Source organism: Equus przewalskii, chromosome 27 (assembly GCF_037783145.1).
Source record: "Equus przewalskii isolate Varuska chromosome 27, EquPr2, whole genome shotgun sequence".
In the NCBI taxonomy this organism is placed as follows: domain Eukaryota; kingdom Metazoa; phylum Chordata; class Mammalia; order Perissodactyla; family Equidae; genus Equus; species Equus przewalskii.
Genome location: NC_091857.1, coordinates 29,059,804 through 29,078,190, shown reverse-complemented (window position 1 = coordinate 29,078,190; position 18,387 = coordinate 29,059,804). Strand labels below are relative to the sequence as shown.

Here is an 18,387-nt window from a genome sequence, read left to right as displayed (position 1 = left end):
GTAAATATTAGATTCTGGCCTCTGAGGAACTGTTGACTAGACAGTGTCTTTTTCCCCAGCTCCACGCTGGGCATTCTCCAGGGCTTCAGCCCCCCCCCCCCTTTTTTTTTGGTGAGGAAGATTGGCCCTGAGCTAACATCGGTTGCCAACCTTCCTCTTTTTGCTTGAGGAAGAGTGGCCCTGAGCTAACATCTGTGCCAGTCTTCCTTTATTTTGTATGTGAGGCACCACCGTAGCATGGCTTGATGAGTGCTGTGTAGGTCTGTGCCTGGGATCGAAACCTGCAAAACCCCAGGCTGCCAAAGCAAAGTGCACAAACTTAACCACTACACCACAGGGCCAGCCCACTTCAGCCTTTTGACCTTGACCATCACCCACAGCACAGGTGTCATCAAAATCTGCAGAAGGGAAGGAGGAGTTTGACCGTCTGCTTCTCTTTGTTCTTGTACTTGGTGCCCATTTTCCAGGGCTACGTCAGGTCTTGCGTGGCAGTGGGAGATTGAGTTCCTTGTTTCTGCTCTGCAGCAAGCATCTTGAGGGGTGCTATGGAAATCACATTCACCGTTTTTAGGGTGCAAAGGTTTCAACCTTTCATTGAAGTGCTGATAATCTTGCTGCCCTTTAACCTTCTCACCTGAGCCGCCTGGAGGACATGAACGTCTGGGTCTTGACCTCCACTTGTTACTGTTTCCTTCCAGGTTGTGCAGGTGTGAACTTGACCCCAGCCAGATGTCATGGTCACCGACTGCAGATGGGTGGCCTGGGCACGATCGGTTTTGCCTTTGGTGCCCTCTGTTGCAGGGCTCGTGCCGTGGGGCTGCGCAGACCCCACGGTGAGTCTCTGTCATTGGGCAGTTTGGGGTGTCATATTCTCACCCCCTCAGGCTCAAGTCAGAACAAATTCTGTTCTCTTAGAAACAGAGGGCACTTCTTGCCCCCAGCCTGAGTCTTGAGGGCCACCCCGGGATGATTGGACTTGGTTGGTTCGTTATCTTGGAGAATGTCATACAGGTGGAGTGTTGAGTAGCTGTGAGGGGTCGAGTCTTGCCTGTTTCCCTGGGTCTTTGTGAAAACTCAGGTGAAAAATCAGCCTCCTGAGTCACAGGTGGATGTTTCCCACTCTGTATTATTTAGGAGTTGAAGAAAAGGAGTAAGAGCCGGCAAGACGGGATTATGTTCTCTTCGACAGAGCCCCGTGTGGTCTCTTTTCCTTGTTTCCCTCAACAATGGGAGTGTTGTTTTGAAGGAGTAGCTTTTAGAGTAAACTGTGGATGGAACTTTGACCTGCCCGGTGCTCCGTGGCTCTCTGGCGGGCCGGAGCACAAACCACTGCAGTTCCCACAGAGCACAGGGTCCACCCTGACTCTCGAGCCGGTGTCTGCTTCCTGACAGATCCTGCGGGACACGGGCGTGTTTGAGCACACCTGGAGGGAGCTGGAGCTGTGGCTGGAGCACCTGGACAGCACCCAGGAGGAGGAGAGAGAAACCGTGATTCAGTTTTTGGAACGCGTGAGCACGTATTTCCTGTGTGAAGGAGCACGTTCAGGATAATTGTACCCAGTGGGCCTTGGCGTAATCAGGGCATTTTTGATGCACCAGCACCAAAGGCCTCTCTCCCCAGCTTACTTCCTAGTTCTTGCTGAGACATCAGAACGTACTCAGTTTTAAAATCTGTAAAATAGGAATATGTTACTCTGTGCTATTTAATTTCCCTCTGGGGATTTGTTCTTGCATGAGGGAATAGTGGTATACTAAGAGTGCTATTAAAAGCAATGGTTTATACTAAAAGGAGATTTTTTAAAAAATTCTATAACCAAAAGTAAAACACAAAAAAACTTGGCAGAAAACCTATTGTCCTTATTAAGGCCTGTTACCATTTGAGCTCCTCTCGTTATTTCACCAGTGGCATTTTTGGGCATTTTTTCCTTTCGTTTGTGACCATCTAAATGTTTCCCATTTGACTCTTCAATGCCCAGGTTTTATTGACGTTGGTGGCAAATCCCTATTCATACACGGACAAAGCATCTGACTTTGTCCAAGAAGCCAGCACACTGCAGGCCACAGTGACGAAGCAGGACGCGGATGATGTCAGCATCCCTGTCTCCCACATCGATGGTAGGTGGCCCTCCTGCGCTGCTCAGGGCTCTGAAGATGGAGCCACGGTGGCACGTTAGAGCCAGACAAGGAGACTCGCGTGAAAGCCTTGTGCAGGGTGCTGACGTCCATCTCTTTGCCTCAAAGATCGGCTTACTGTGGAATGAAATCGCCGAGTTTGTTCATGTAATGGGAAGTGTGTACAGAGCTTTTTGCTGCATTGTTTTTCTTTGTGCATTGTTTATGCCGGGTGCTGATCTAAGCTCCTTACACATCTTAACTCGTAGCCTCATGAGCAACCCTAAGCAGGGTGTGTTGTTATCCTCACTTCATACATCACTAAGGCACCTGAGCACAGAAAGGTGCTGTAATCAGCCCAACCTCACACAGCAAGTACATACCAAAGTCAAAATGTGAATCCAGACTCTGGCCCTCGTCTGTGCTTTCAGCTTAGACTGTTTGGCTTCTCAGATTTTGTGTTGTTTGCCTGAATATCCAGGTTAGTTTCTGGACTTCTCGGTGTCACCTGAGAAAACTTCAACCTGTTGTCACCTGAGCTGGGTATCCTGCATTTTGCCTGGCAAAGATCTTAAGATTTTATAGGTAATGCCCTCATCTTTGAAGAATCAAACTCGGTTAAGCATTTTCCCCCAAGAGAAGTTCAGCTTTTTTTTGTCTCTTTGCAAGCATTTTCTTGTTTATCCCTTCCTCACTGAGGGGTTCTGGCTCTTGCTTGGCGTGATTCCCCCCTTTCTGTCTCAGACGTTCTCGACATGGTGGATGTCTTGGTGGAGGGCAGCGAAGGCTTAGATGAGGAGATCGGATTCTTACTGAACGAAGACATGATCCTGCTCACATTCCCGTTCAGTGCTGTGGTCCCCGCAGCCCTGGAAGCCAGGAACAAGTTGCTTCTTGGGACAGAAAGTGAAGCAGGTACCTGTGTGTTGTCAGCATGCTCTGGGTGCGTCAGGCCGGCTGGTCTGCATGGGGTAGGAGGCGGGCTTCCAGGGGCTCTGGAAATAATTGCTAAAAACCCAAAGCAGCAGGGTTCAGACCCACAAAGTGAAGGCCACATAGCCGGTGGAGCTGAGCCTGCGGGCATAGGAATCTGGAGGCTGGTGAGGCTGTTGGGAGATGGGTCATCTGAGGGATGCATCTGAAATAACGCATTTGCATGGCTGCACAGACAGCTGCTGTGACACCGATGTTTTTTCTTCAGCATTTATTGTCGATATCTTGGTGCTAAGGTGTGAGTTCTTCCTACTTGCTGGGTATCCAGACAACTTAGACCCAAGGAAGTGCTCCCAGATCCCAGTGGTGTAAATAGTCAGGACTGCTCAGGCTTTGCTGCAGTAGCAAAGAAGCCCCAACATGTCAGTGGTTTAATGAACAAAGTTCTCTTTCGTGGCCTTGTCATAGTCCAGTACAGGTCAGGTTGCTCTCCTGGGTGGCTCTCCTCCAGGAAGTAGCTCAGGGATCCAGGCTGCTCCCTTCCTGAGCTGGGCCATCTCCATGTATGGCTTCCCAGGTCACTGTGGAAGAGGAAGAGAGAGTGGACAGTCAAGCATGGGTGTTTGGGCCAGGCTTGGAAGTGGCTAAACCAGTCATGTGGTCCCAGCCTAACCTCAAGGGAGGCTTACGTGCCAAGGCAGAGGAAACGGGTTGGGGAGCACCAAGCGAGTCCTGGTCCCAGTGGCTCTGCCTCATCTCTTCTGTGCCTGGTCTCCACTTCTGGGCCTCCGGATCTGAAGTCTGACTGTGTACTGTATGCTTAAATAAAACAGAGTCTGGTGCAGTCTGCAGTGTAGCATGTGCCTTCCAGTGTGGTTTTGTGACCCCCTGGGGAGCGGTTATGAGTTCTTCTGGGTCTTGAATATGTGTGGGAGTTGGCGTTATCCACGGATCACAGCACGCCGCTCCCTGCCCTGATCTCGTTTCCTTGCAGGAGAAAGCATCGTGGCGTATCTGACGGGGGTGCTCACGGACCTCCTCCACACCCAGAGAGACCCTCTGGCTCTGTGTCTCCTGCTTCAGGCTTATGACAAGTTAGAGCCTCCACTCCCGCCTTGCTGCCGTCAGCTGTCCTGGTTCAGCAGATACTACAGCCTCTGGATCCCAGAGCCAGCCCGCGAGGCCTTGGTGAGCTGCGGCCGTCGCTGCTCCCGTGGAAGCCAGGCCTTTCCTGGAAAAGCCTGGAGGGTTCTTCCAGGGTCCCCAGCTGGCTGTGCCACAGCCGTGTGGCTTTGCAGCCGTGCAGCCTACAGGGTGAAGTTTCTTAGCCTCCTGATTTTCCCTGCAGAGGAGAGGAGGCTGAGGGCCATCACTGCTGCTCAGCTGATGTGCCTGAGACACAGAGGGCTCGTGGTGCCACAGAATCTCATTTCCCACCGGCTGCATAAGTGGCACATCACGTTCCGGCTCTGAGGCGGGGGTTGCCTTCTCTCCTTTCCTCACTGAGTGATCTGTGCACACTTGTCTCGTAGCCCTCTATTGCGGGCCTTAGCATGCCCCTAGACTTCTCGTGCTCAGCAGTCAGACCTGGCCCCGGACACCCTCAGCAGGCTCCATTCTGCTCAGACTGGGAAAGTGAAAAAATGGAAGAAAGGGGGCCAGCCCCATGGCATAGTGGTTAAGTTCGCATGCTCTGCTTCAATGGCCCTGGGGCTTTCAGGTTTGGATCCCAGGCGTGGACCTAGCACCGCATATCAAGCCGTGCTCTGGTGGCATCCCACGTAAAATGGAGAAAGATTGGCACAGGTGTTAGCTCAGGGCTAATCTTCCTCACCACAAAAAAAAAAGAAAAGGAAGAAAGTATTTTCTTTTGGTAGGGACTACATTCTTGTAATGCGGTACTGCAGTTCTGGCTCCAGTGCAGAGTATTTACGAATGCTGAGTGGCCCAAGGAATTAACTCTTCGGTGTGCGTTTTTGTGTATTTGTTCAGTTTTGGCTGCATGTGAAAAAGCAGGCAGCTAAGGCCCTCCTTGTCTCATGATATTGGTAACAGGATCTTAGATCGATTGCATGTCTGTTTGTCAGGGCTTCGTATGAAGTGTACCATGTGTGTTTTAAGCCATTTAATCCTCACAGCTGGGGAGGAGGTTAAGATTCTTGCTATCCTCATTATATGCATGGGGGAACTGAGGCACAGAGTGGTTGGGTTTTTTTCCTTCCCCCACCACCAATCAGTCAGTGGTGGAGTCAAGATTTGGCCCAGGCCATCAGGCTCCAGGGTTCACACCCTTCACAGCTCTGGCCGCCTTCCTGCGCTTAGTCAGCTGGGGCTCCGAGTCGGTTATAGCCGCCCAGCAGCTCGTGGGGAGCCGTGGGCGGTTCAGTGTGTGCCTCCTGGCGCTCAGGTCTCCCCAGGTCGCAGCAGTGGTTCTCACCCTGAGGGGCAGCAGAGTTCCCTGGAGGCTCCTTCAGACAGGTCTCTGGGCTCCACCCCCAGAGGGTCTGATTCCGCAGCGTGGTGCGCATCCAGGAATTTGCGTTTGTGACAAGTTTCTGGGGATGCTGCTGCTGGTCCTGGGACCCCATTTTGAGACGCACTGAATTTCTGGGCGCACAGCCTAGTGTTTTTGGCCTTAGGAAGGGAGTGTTTGGAGTTATAAAAGCCATGTGGGGTAAACAAACAAGGCAGTTTGGGAATTGTGTCAGGCGAGATGAACAGCTTCCGTCTGAGGCAGAATGACTGCAGGAATTGATCCTCATTCTGTCCATTGTCATCTCCTCAGAGCAAGACACTGTTCCAACCGAGGCTCCAGGGGAGGGCCTTCGGGGAGGCATGCCGCCTACAGCGCCGGCTCTTTACAGGCCGTGATTTCCCCGTTCCCAGGGGTTAATCACCGTGACTCCTGTGAGTCGGATCCCGTCTCTGTCACACGCAGCTCCTGACTGCAGTGTCTCCTCCATGGTGTGTGGACACCTCCCTGCGGAAGTGCCTGCGAGTTAACACACTCGAGGAAGATAGGTGTGACGGATAATATCCGGACTTCATTAATTAAATAAAGTGCCTCGTGGCCACATTGATTTTAGTATTAGTACGTGATTATTGTGACATGTCCCCTGGTCATGAGTGTCACCTGTGCCTGTTCCGGTGGACTGGGCATTTCTTCCCCTGTGCTCATATGTGTCTCCTCTTCTCTGCGCTGCTGCTGTCTCCCCAAGCCGCTGCAGACGCCGGGCAGCCCTGCCCCCCGGGAGGCTTCGGCCCCCTCCTTCGCCACCCTGCTGCGCACGGCCTACGAGAGCGAGGGGGCACTGCTGGACGAGCGGGTCCAGGCGCAGCTGCGGGCCGCCCTCCCACGCCTCCCACTGCCCCAGGGCCTGCGGGCCGCCAAACAGCTGCTGCTCTACGTCAGGAGCACCGTGGAGAGCTTCAGCCAGGTGAGCCGTGCTCCTACCCTGCCCCGCGGCACGTGTGCTCCCGGGCTCCACCTCCAGAGGATGTGAACTCCTCCGGGTCGGGGCCAAACTGAGCGACAGTACTGCTGGAGTCCTGGGGTCACCTTGTTGACCTGTTCCTCACATGAAGAGGGTGGTGACTGATGCGCCCAGGGCCACGGGGCAGGCCCGTAACTCTAGGGGGCTTGTTCATGCTCCTCAATGCCCTGGAGCAGAACACAGAGGCAGTTGGCGCATCTTCTCCAGGCCGTAGGTGCAAGCTCAGCGAAGCCCTTCCCAGCCACAGACAGGCTGGTGCAGCCAAACTGTGTCGCTGGGGCAGCTGTTGGTGAGCACGGAGCCTTCCCACAGCGACTGGACCAGCGGCTCAGCCAGCTGTCCCCTCTCTCTCCTGAGTTTAGTTCACTAGATCATTGTCGAGCTTTCTGTCCCCGATGTGTCTACAGATGTTCAGTTTAGGTTTTGAGGTGGGCCTTCTCCCCTTATTTTGGTCAAAATAAACCTGTATGTTTCATCAGGGTTTAGGAGGACATGTCTCTTACTGAGAATGAGCGAAGGTGTTGGTGTTTCACAAATCCTGCGTGTACAGGAGTTGCCATTCTAGCCTGCCTCCCTCCGCAATTCCTGTCTGTAACATTGCACCCTTTGGTCAGAGGGACTCGGCAGTCACTGTTTCGGTGACTTAGCCCTTCCCTGGTCTGAGGTGTGGCTCTCGTCCTCACAGCTGGGCGGAAGCGCGGGGCCTCCCCGCCTGCAGCTCCTCCTGGATCTCCTCAGGAGCCTGGTCGTCCACTGTGAGCAGCTGGACGCCCAGAACCAGCAGAGGTGCGAGGCCGCCCAGGCTGAATCCGACCTCTTTTTGGACATGGAGTCCGTGGCCTCGCTGGAGCTGGCCAATGACAAGGTACCGCCACCCTCTTCTGTGGGTCTCCTTCCTGTTGGCCTTTTCCTGTAAAGTCACGGACACTGACTGTCCCTCCACTGCCGATTGAAAACAAATACGTGTCCATTGCAGGAGAATGGGGAAATGCAGAAGACTTGAGGAGACAGTAAACCCCCCCCCCCCAATCCTCTGCCCAGAGATGAGCGGGGGTGAATTCCGTCTGGTTCTCTCGGCTCACACCCGCCCTCCTAAGCAGTTTCCCTTCACTGTGTGGTGGGAGCCTCTTGAGAACTCAGTGACTATTTTCCTTTTAAATAGTCGCAGCCTATGTTGAATAAAAGTGGTGGTGAGGCCCTTCACAGTAAATACACACGGCGAGTTCACTGCTCTGGGAAGAGCCGGCCTTCTCTCCTGCCGTTGTCTTGTGAAGCAGCCTGTTTAATTGGGGCGGGGCAAGTCTTTCTCACAGTTTGCCATTTGACCTGTTTTACTGGGTTCTGGAAGCAAACACGTTCCTCATTTGGCAGTCTGACACACAGCTCCTTCCTGTGATCTCCAGGAGGTCTCTCTGGGAGTTGCCCGTTGCTGCAGGACCCCCTGTTGGCCAGTCGACGGGCACAGTGGTCCTAACATGGCCTCGTGCCCAGCTCTTTTTGTTTGGCAGAGCTCAGGTTGGAAAGTGTGATAGGCCCCTCTTTCTCTCCCTGATGAGTAAATAATAAAATTTATTCCTCTCCCCGGGGACTGCTGTAGCTTTGTTGGCTACGAGTCGTGTTCGGCAAGGCTGCTTAGAACAACTGAGTCCACTCCTCCTCTAATTCAGCGATGGCGCTCCGCTGCTCTGTGCTCAGCGGTTTGAACTCAGTGGCGGGGCCAGGGCTGGTTTTTCAGGGGGTCACTTGGGGCCCAGTCTTCTTCTGAAAGTAATGTCAGGGATGCCTTCCGTTCTGGATTGTGGACTTTCACAGCAGTTTAATCTGAGTCCACCTTCCCAGACATGGGGTTTCTTCTTTCTCTGTTCGCTGCCCCCCCAGCTGTCAGTTGATACCCACATTCTTCAGTGTGGTGTATTTAGGAGAGCAGGGCTGCTAAGGAGAAACCAGTACATGATTGCTCTTCATCACGTTGTGGCGTTTCTGCCTGGCCCGGCCTCTGCATTCAGAGACTGAAGAGCAGTTTGCTGCACAGTAAAGTCAGTCAGTCTGAATTCATCAGTTGCCTGCTGGACAGCGGGGCACACTGGCCGAGTCACAGTCCAGCCCTCCTGGCCATACAGGGGAGGACATGCACGACGATTGGGTGACAGGTTTGACTGGGCTTGGGTTGGAGTGCTCTAGGCACCTCTGAGATGGGCATTGAAACTTAAACCTGAGGATGGGATGGCTTAGGAAAGCTGCTTTGTGCTCTCTGTCCTACTCATAACAGCGAATACTCACAGGGCAGCCGCGGGCCCAGGGCCATGTGTGAGGTTGTACATTGTCACTATCTTCTAGACGCTGGAGGAGGTGCTCGTGGCCATCCTCAGACATCCCACACTGGAGGGCTGGTACCTGGCCCTGGAGCAGCAGGCCCTTCCTCCGCACACCCTCAGCCCCGTCCTCGTGAAGCTCCTGGCAGGCCACCTCAGTGCCGGGGTCCTGCAGCTGCTGATGGTGAGCGCCCCGATCCTCCGGAACACTGGTCAGCTGGGACTCCTGGCCAGATACTCAGAGGCCATCACCCAGAGCGTGTTGAAAGAGCTGCGAATCAGGAGGGCGGGCCCGGCCACGTCACCACCAAAGACCCTGCCACAGCTCGAGGCCCTGCAGGGGCTGCATCCATACATGGAGGATGCCCAGCTCCGAGAGGTCATCCTGGCCCTGCTGACCCTGCCCGAGGCCCACCTGGTGGCCCACCAACCCGTGAAGTCCCCCAGGAAGGAGAGACGCTTGAACATTCTCGGCAACACCCTGGTCCAGCTGTTGACCAGCGGCCGCCAGGATCAGCTGCTGAGCGGCGAGCTCCTCTGGGCCTCCGAGTACGTGAAAGGCCTGGGGGCTTTGCTCCCCACGCTGGCCGTAGACGAGCTGGATGCTGTGTTCCTCCACACTCTGCAGAGAGAGCCTGTGCTGGCCCCCGTGGTCGGGGTCCATCTGCTCGACTACTGCCTGGCCCGGCGGACGCAGGCGTCCCTCAGCATCGCTGCCCTGCTCCTCGAGCAGAGCTGTACCCACCTGCTGCGGTTTGAGCTGTGGTGCTGGCAGGCCGGCACGGGGCACTGCCTACGAGAGGGCCTCGACGACTTCCTCCCCCTCGTCCACGTGTACCTCCAGTGTAGGACTCAGGGACACTTCACGCGCCCAGCAGGAGGTAGGGGAAAGTGTGACTTTGGGCAGCCGGGAATTTTAAGTTGGAGGGCCTGAGGAGGTAGAACTACATGTCTCTTTTTAAACCCTGGAACTTCACGTTCTGGGGTATGGTTTGCTTCTGTTTCTCCTACAGCATCTGACCCAGCTCTGAAGATTGAGAAAGAGAATTCTCACTCAGCACCCCTCCCCCCAGTCTCTTGTTCTCTCTCTCCCTCTCTTTTTTTTTTTGGTGAGGAAAATTGGCCATGAACTAATGTCTGTTGCCAATCTTCCTCTTTTGGCTTGAGGAATATTGTCCCTGAGCTGACATCTGTGCCAGTCTTCCTCTATTTTATGTGAGATGCCACCACAGTGTGGCTTGACGAGCAGTGCTAGGTCCACGCCCAGACCACTGAACCGCAGGCCACTAAAGTGGAGTGTGCGAACTTAGCCAGTACATTGCTGGGCCAGCCCCTGCCCCTCAGTCTCTTGAGGTGTCATCCCCGTGCTTCCATCAATGCCAAGTTACCCACATGAACCTGGGGGTGGGTGAGGGGGAGTAGCTGGGTCCCTGGGCCTTGTTACATAGAGGAGGTCATTTGGGATAATTGTCCCTTGTCCGGTCCCACCTGCCCCGCCATCAGGAAGCGTTGGTGAGTTGATGCTGAGTCGAGACAGCTTGGGCCCAGCTCTCTCTTCCCACCCATCAGGTTTCAGATCTGAGGCACTTCTCAATCACCTCAGGTTAATTTTAATTCCTCTTCCTTGTATGCATGAATGGTTTTTCACTCACCACTTTGCCTCTGTGTTGCATAGCTTCATATCAGCGATGACAGAGGTTTTGAAAAAGTAAGAGCGCGCCCGCAGGAGGGAGCCTTTCAGTCAGTGGTCCTCCATGCGCCTCTCCTCACAACCCTCTCCTGTCCCCACGCCTGTGAAGAACGAATCCCGTGTGAGTGCGGAACTTTGGTGCTCACCATCCCATCATGATTTTCGAGCTAGGGGTTACGCCCAGGGCCACCGGCTTGCAGAATCCTTGTCAGAGGGTTGACTGACGAGAGGTGACCCGCGGTGAGCTGCTCAGTGCCTAATAACTGCCTCTCCGGGGAGGCTGATTGTAGCATTTGCCAGTTTCCATGGTGTCAGTATTCCTGCCGTGGCCAATTTCAAGCTACCAGTGTGACATCACACAGGTCACAGATTCCTAAAATATAGCCATCAGCTCTTATGAGCTGGTATGCGCCAAGTCCAGCACACCATGGTGTGCAGCTCCCTTTCCGTTTTGTCTCTGCCCAGTGTCCTCTGCTGTCATTCCCGTCTTGAGGAAGGCCCTGTGGAGGCAGTTGCAGGCCAGGCTTCTCAGTGCTGACGGGCCCCCCAAGTCTGGGTTGCATCAGGAGATCCTGGCCCAGCTGGTCCCGTTTGCAAGAGCCAAGGACCTCGGTGTCCTCATGGATCATTTGCCCAGCTTGCTTCAGACTCCAAACAGTCACAGGAGGTATGAAGGCTCACATGTTTGCTGGCTCTACCCCTCTTGGCTCCACCTTTCCTTGTAGTATTTCTGAACTAATGGAAGACGCCTGCATTGCTGACCTGCTGGTGGGTGAGAAGGCAGTTCTACAAGCACTCTTCTTCCAGCATCCTGGCTGGAGCGCAGATGGATGCTTCTGATTCCCTCAGAGCCGTAGTTCTCAACCAGGGCTGATTTTGCCCACTCCAGGGACAATTGGCAACGTCTGACATCTTTTATTGTCACAACATGGGTGGGGGTGTTGCTTTTGGCATCTAGCGGGTAGAGGCCAGGGGTGCTGCAAAGTATCCTATAATGTATCGGACAGCCTCTCCTGCTAAAGAATCACCTGGCTCAGATTGTCAGTAGTGCTGAGGTTGTGATAGCCTGATTTGGACAAAGTCTGGACGATATATCCTTTTTCTGGTGCGTCTGTTGTTTCCCCCTGTTGTAAAAATTCTGATACATCTTTGATGTTTGAGTAAGGGGTGGGGGAACCCTGTAATTCCTGTGCTTGAGTAGCATAGGGAGTAGGACTCAGAACATCTTTCCCATATGGCCATTGTAATGTTGGGTTATACATAAAACTAGAGATTTAGGCCCTCCCTCTGACTCTGTGGCTTTGTCTTATGCTGCAGCTGGATCGTGGCTGACTCTGTCACAGCAGCCCTGAAAGGGTCAGCAGAAGAGCTGCACACCTGGAAAAGGACTCTGCTGGAGTCCTGTGTAAAGTGGCTGATCATGTCTTTCACTGGTAGCCAGCAAGCCAATGACAATGCCCAGGATCAAGAGAAGCAAATGCTGCTGAGATTAAATGAGCTGTTGGTAGGTGTCTTGTCTTTTCTTAGAGATCCTGGTTAAATTTTTAAGGGAAAGACTGAGATAGACAAACTAAGGTTTACAGACACATTCCAAGCCAGGTGGTATGAGTGCAGCCTGGTGGGAAATGAGAGGGGCCGTGTCTAGGAGCGGAAGTGGCAGGTGGGGGCAAGGCTTGAAATGAGCTATCTTTTATCAGGAATGGATGTGGCATTTTGTCAAATGCTTTGTTGCATCTACTGAGATGGTATATGGTTTTGTTTTTTGTTTAGTTTGTTAATGAGGTTAATTATATTAATTGTCTTTTGAATGTTAAACCAACTTTGCATTCTTGGGATAGACATACTCGATCATGATATATTATTGTTTTTATATATTGTTAGATTTGATTTGCTAATATTTTAAGAATTTTTGCATCTGTGTGCATGAGGGATATTAGTTTGTAATTGTATTTTCTTGTAATGTCTTTGGCTGGCTTTAGGATCAGGCGGTACTGGCCTCAGAATGAGTTAGGAAGAGTTTCACAGGGTATAAAATTCTAGGTTAGCAGTTTTTCTTTATGCATTTTAAGATTTTGCTTTACTGTCTTTCTCATAAGAAATCTGTCATATTTGTTCCTCTGTGCATTATGCCTTTTTTGTCTGGCTGTTTTTAGGATTTTTTTCTTTACATTGCATAAAGCAATTTGATTATGATATGCCTTGGTGTAGTTTTTTTTAAGTTTTCTATACTTTGGGTTCTGTGAGCTTCTTGGCTCTGAGTTTCAAGTTTTCATAAGATTTGGAAATATTTATCTATTTTTGGCCTTTATTCCTTTTTATTAACGTGTCCTTTTTTTAAAAAAATATTATATTTTTGCACAAAAATAATTAAAGTCCTGAAGGCTAGCGTATGAGTTATTCCTCAATGCACAGTGTAAAATTGCATTACAAGTCGTCAAGGCTGTGATTTATATTTAAACTCTGAACCCAAGTAATCCTCAGGAAAATAACCCCAAGTAAAACTTAGTAAGTGTATAATAAATACATTTGTAGGTTATAGATCAAGCAGTGTGCCTGTGTAGGTGTACTGAGACTCTGTAACCAGTATTTCAGCATTAATTCGTTCTGTTATGGGCTTGTGGATTTAAGGCGCATGGGAACCCAAAACAGCAGAACTAGGAAAGAGGAGGAATGTCCCTGAGGTCTGGAGAGAGCAGAGCTGTAGAGGAGGGGGTGCTGGGCTCACCGGCCACTGGTCATGGTGGACATTCCCACTCCATTGTCAGCCCCTCACCCAGCATGCTGGCTCAAGTGAGTGACGGGCAGGGCCCTTGAAGGGATGTGCGCTCTGCGGGCATGCCCCCCTCTTTACCCCACTCTTCTTGCTCTCTCTTTTTTTTTCTTTTAATGGACTTAATTTTTTTTAGACCAGTTTTAGATTCACAGCAAAATTGAGTGGAAGTGCAGAGTTCCCATATATCCGCTGCCCCTAAGCATACACAGCTGCCCCCACTATCGGCATCCCACACCAGCCCTTTTCTTGTAATTGAGGTATAATTCTCTTATTGTGAGATACAAGCTCTTAAGTGTACAGTGTTGACAAGGACATGTTCCCTTGTGCCCACACTCCTGTCCAGGAAGATTTTCATCATCCCAGAAAGTTCCCTTGTGCTTTTCTCCCAGTCAGTCCCCTTCTGTCCAGAACAACCCCTCTTGATTTAACGTAACGCTCTGTTTGGAGATTTTTTCCCACATCAGTGACCGTGGGCCTGCACTGGCCCTGTCAGTGGTGCAGAGGTCTCCCTGGGTAGATGTAACATCACGTGTTTAAGCAGTCGGATGTGGCTGGACCTGTGTGTCGTAAAGGGTGCTGTCTGACATGGTGGACAAAGGAAAAATAACAGCACTATTAGGAAGCTTTCTTTTGCTCATTTGGTGATCAGAGATGTGCTAATAAAATGACAGAGCTACCAGCGAAAGTAAAACAATTTCAAAAGATCAAAGTAAGAAACGACAGCATGCTTTTGTGGATTGCGTAAGCAACTATGTTCCATATTTACTAAATGACTCTAATTTAAATTGCATGGTCTCTATTTTAAATTAATTGAGATATTCCGTGTATATTTCTCGCTTATTTCGTTCATAGAATTCACTTAATGAAGTTGATCCTGGTGATTGGCAGAAATTTGTGAAGGCCGGACTCAAGTAAGTCGATTTTGTTTTCTTGGTGCTATTCAGTAAGGGTGTGAATGTCATCGATGATGCAGACCCGGTTCTGTAGCTTGTTATTAGCATAATGTACACGGCGGAGCAGGTGCTGTGCCCGTTTTAGAGATGCAGGATGTGTGATGTTGGAGAGGTTCGATGATTTGCCCATTGCCAGGCTGCGTGCTTCTAACGATGATGAGAGGTACAGCCTTTACAAAACGAAATGTTTTTTAAAAATCAGAAATGTGCAGAGAATAATACAGCAGCATGCAAAATTAATACACGATGACAGTTTCTATGTTTGTCCTAATTTATCCTCTTCCCTCGCTCGCCCAAACGTGTCCCCCTTCTGGATTGAGCTTTGTCATGGCCATGCGTGGTTTTATACTTTGACGACTTGTCAGTGTCTCTAAACAATAAATGACATTGTTTAGTGTGTTTACCATTTTACACAAATCTATCCCTTTATGTGTCCTTTTTTTGCACTCACGTGTTTTTGAGTTACCCATGTCGATACCTGTAGGTCTAACTTGTTGTGACCAGTGTGGGGTATTCTGTGACTGAACCACAGTTTATTTAGCCGTCCCCTACCGATAGACAGCTCCTCCCCCACTTCTTCCTTCCTGCCTCCTTCCCTCCCCCTCCATTCCTGTGGTGAATGTTACGTGTCTCTTGGTGCCCTGTGCCAGATTTTCTCAGCGAGGGGCCCCTCGCTGGCTGTTAGTGTGGCACAGCTTCAGTTTTACCCCATTTTCGATTTGCGCTCCCCTCTTTCTGAGCTAACCTCACACAGTGTGAAAGTTCATTTTTCTCCTCACATCCTCAGTAGTACTTGATATGGTCAGACTCGTTTTTGGCAGTCAGATAGTCATGAAACGATGTTTCATTGTGCCTGTAATTTTCATGTCCCTGATTATTCATCAACTTGAAACAGAAAAATAGTCCACCCAGGAGGAGAGAAAGAAGTGAAGGTAGGTCACAGGTTCATGACAACTGTAGACTGCCATCACGAAATGATGACATTTCTTTCAGTCTTTGATGAATTCATGTTTCTAGAATGCCCGCTATGTGCAAAGCGCTTCTTTACATTATTCACATATTACTGGAAAACTTCTTTTTCCTGGAGCATGATCCTTTCGGTCCTTCACTGGGTTCTGAAGGGGTTTAAGACACACAAGGCTTCTGAACAATTCGATGGGAGTTGTGAGTAGCTAGGAGGAAGGAAGGAGGGAGGCTAACTGGCAAGGTGGGCTGGGGACAGGGAGTGTCATCTTTATTCAGGCTCAGCTCTTCTGTTGCCTCCTGGCATTTCAGCTCACCAGGAAGTTCGTTTGGTGTTTGCCCTGTCAAGAAAATAAATTTGCTGCATCTGCTCCTAGTTTTCAGAAGTGTCCCCTGTGATGGGTTCATAGCCAGGTGTGTGATAAAGCAAGTATAATGCAGTGGCAGCAGGAGAGTCTAGATGATGGGTGTATGACTGTGCACTAGAAAATTCTCAACCTTGTGGGGTGTTGGAAAACTTTCTTAATAAAATGCAGGGAAAACAGTTTTCTTATTGTTTCCTGTGAAATAAAATTCCCCCTTATGAAGCTCTTTCCCCCTTTGATCTTTGCCTCCTAGATTTCGGTATCAGGACCATACATTTTTGAAGGCCCTCCATGCTGCCATACAGCTCTTGTACCTTCCAGAAAGCTCTGTGGGCACGAAGCTCATCCCACTCCGCATGGTCCACATGATGCTCACACAGCATTCTCTGTTTCTGCCAACTCTGCTGAGGTCTGAAGAGGAAGAAAACCCAGACCCTCGTGTCAAAGGTGGCTCCTCATCCCTGCCCTCCCGTTTCACGCAGAGATTTGATTTCCTGATTTCATCGAGCTAGCTGTGCCCCAAAGCTTAGTGCCCATGTGTTTTCAGAGATAAGGAAGCAATACCAAAACGGTGTTAGAATATTTTGTTTCTGCCAAATCCAAGTTCAAGAAATGTTTCTTCTGACTTAGAATCACACAGCATGCAGATCTCTTTTCACAGCCTGTTCTGGCATAGGGGAGTCGTGGTTAAGTTTTATTGCCACATCGTAGGCACAGGTTCAAATCTGGGGGTTAGGAGGAGCGTCTGACCTGAGAGAAATTGTTTAGTTACATGAAATGTCTTAGTGGGAAGTTGGAAACTTCTGTCAGGAGCAGAGGGTTCCAGCGTTCCTGTTGGCGGTTCAGTGCGGGAGCTCTGGGAGCCAGGTTTCAGCTCCCCTGCTCCGTGCAGTGAGCATGTGCCTCAGCTCCGTGATCCCGAGGTTGGCGTGGGCTGCGGAGACGTCAGAGGACAGTCTGAAGGGCCCTGCCCTTGTGAAGCCACACTCTGCTCAGAGGCAAAATTAACATCCCCAAACCATTAGAAATCGCCACAAGGTCCGCCTGTAATGACCTCCTCAGTTGAAGAGCACCATTACCAAGTTACTGCGTGGGTAGGAGAAAAAGTAAAAAAGCTCCACCCTTCTATTCAGGCAGAAGTGGAAATGTTAGAGATTTTGGTAACATGGGGAAAATGCTCAAGTTTTAAAATCTTTGGTGGCTTAAATTTGCAAGGGGAGTGAGGAGAGACTGACTGTGTCCAGGGCTAGGAAGAGAGATGATGGTGAAAATGTGTTTATGGAAAAAAAGGAGAAAGTGGGGAAGGGACAAGGCACAGTCCTGAGCCCAGCATTGTTCAGAGAAGCGTGTTTCCGGTATTTAAGTGTTCCCTGAAGTGCTTCCTCGTCTGCTTTTCTTTGAATGTACGCACCCCTGCACTGCTGTGCTTTTCAATGTTGTTTCTTCCAGAGGCGCTGGTGGACCTGATGTCGGTGGTGGTGAGGATGTGCCCCTCTGTCTGTGAGAGCAGCCACTTCGCAGTGCTCCTTGGGGCCTATGGCGCCTCTCTCAGCGTCCTGGGTGAGCATGTGAGGACCGGGTGGTATGACCCAGGGAGTGTGTGAGGACCAGGCAGTCTGACCAGAAAGTGTGTGAGGACCAGGTGGTGTGACCAGAAAGTGTGTGAGGACCAGGTGGTGTGACCAGAAAGTGTGTGAGGACCAGGTGGTGTGACCAGAAAGTGTGAGGACCAGGTAGCGTGACCAGAAAGTGTGTGAGGACCATGCGGGGTGAGCAGAAAGTGTGTGAGGACCAGGTAGTGTGACCAGAAATTATCAGGACCGGGTGGTGTGGCCAGAAAGTTTGTGAGGACCAGGCAGTGTGGCCAGAAAGTATGAGGACCAGGCGGTGTGACCAGGAATTGTGTGAGGACCAAATGGTGTGAACAGAAAGTGTGAGGACCAGGCGATGTGACCAGAAAAGTATCAGGACCAGGTGGTGTGACCAGAAAGTGTGTGAAGACCAGGCAGTGTGACCAGAAAGTGTGAGGACCAGGCGGTGTGACCAGAAAGTGCGTGAGGACCGGGCAGTGTGACCAGAAAGCATGTGAGGCCCAGGCACCGTGGCAGGGTGGGAGGTCCTGGCACTGAGGCCGGCTGGGAGGAGCGGCGCGGGCTTCCGCTTTCTGAAGGGACCCTTGGGTGACTTGCAGACCAGAAGATCTTGCTCCTCCTCCGGGCGTACGAGCAGAACCGCCTGAGCCTCGTGGACTTCAGGTGAGTGTGGCCTGGGCAGCGCGGGCTCTGGGGCTCGGCAGGAAGGGACCTGCCCGCTCCTCACTGATCTCAGGCTGGGCAGGCTGCACGGAGACCCCGGCTGCTCCGGGAGGGTGCCCCCGGCAGAGCATGTGTTGGCAGGGGCAGCGGCCAGGCCAGGCCAGGCCACCCTGCTGATGGCCGGGTGCGCGCTTGCGACAGACTGCACCATCCTCACTCCCGTCCCGGCTTCCTCTCATCTAGTTTAGTTGATTGTTCTGGAAAGGTTTTCTTCACGCTCTGCTCTAGATGGGCATGACTTGTGACGTGAGGACTCGGAGAGAAGAGTGAGGGGCGCTGACCAGATGTAATCCCACTGTCTGCCTGTCTGTCTGTGTGCTGTGTCTGGCTGGGTTTGTCTCTTTCCTTTCCGTCCGTCTGTCTGTCTCCCGGGTTCCTGGGGCTGCCCGCCAGCCCCTTGGCCAGCACAGCCTGGGGCTCTAGGGGCTGGGCTGCTGCTGTAGCCGTGGGCCCTGCCGCGGCTCTGCGATGGCCCCT

General features: G+C 51.5%; 1 protein-coding gene across 5 annotated transcripts in view; it reads left to right on the top strand.

The window, feature by feature from the left end:
- Positions 1 to 18,387, top strand: part of URB1 (URB1 ribosome biogenesis homolog) — a 69,400-nt gene that overhangs the window by 28,191 nt on the left and 22,822 nt on the right. For all 5 annotated transcript variants that reach the window (XR_011533985.1, XR_011533987.1, XR_011533986.1 and 2 more), the window contains exons 16-28: positions 1,393 to 1,509; positions 1,977 to 2,115; positions 2,857 to 3,027; positions 4,040 to 4,233; positions 6,264 to 6,482; positions 7,225 to 7,404; positions 8,877 to 9,732; positions 11,007 to 11,208; positions 11,859 to 12,045; positions 14,167 to 14,225; positions 15,849 to 16,042; positions 17,045 to 17,155; positions 17,787 to 17,850. Coding sequence is in view for 2 of the 5 variants with exons in the window: in XM_070597771.1 (XP_070453872.1) it covers positions 1,393 to 1,509; positions 1,977 to 2,115; positions 2,857 to 3,027; positions 4,040 to 4,233; positions 6,264 to 6,482; positions 7,225 to 7,404; positions 8,877 to 9,732; positions 11,007 to 11,208; positions 11,859 to 12,045; positions 14,167 to 14,225; positions 15,849 to 16,042; positions 17,045 to 17,155; positions 17,787 to 17,850 (2,693 nt within the window). In the remaining 3 variants the exon portion in view is untranslated. The remainder of the gene's footprint in view (positions 1 to 1,392; positions 1,510 to 1,976; positions 2,116 to 2,856; positions 3,028 to 4,039; positions 4,234 to 6,263; positions 6,483 to 7,224; positions 7,405 to 8,876; positions 9,733 to 11,006; positions 11,209 to 11,858; positions 12,046 to 14,166; positions 14,226 to 15,848; positions 16,043 to 17,044; positions 17,156 to 17,786; positions 17,851 to 18,387) is intronic.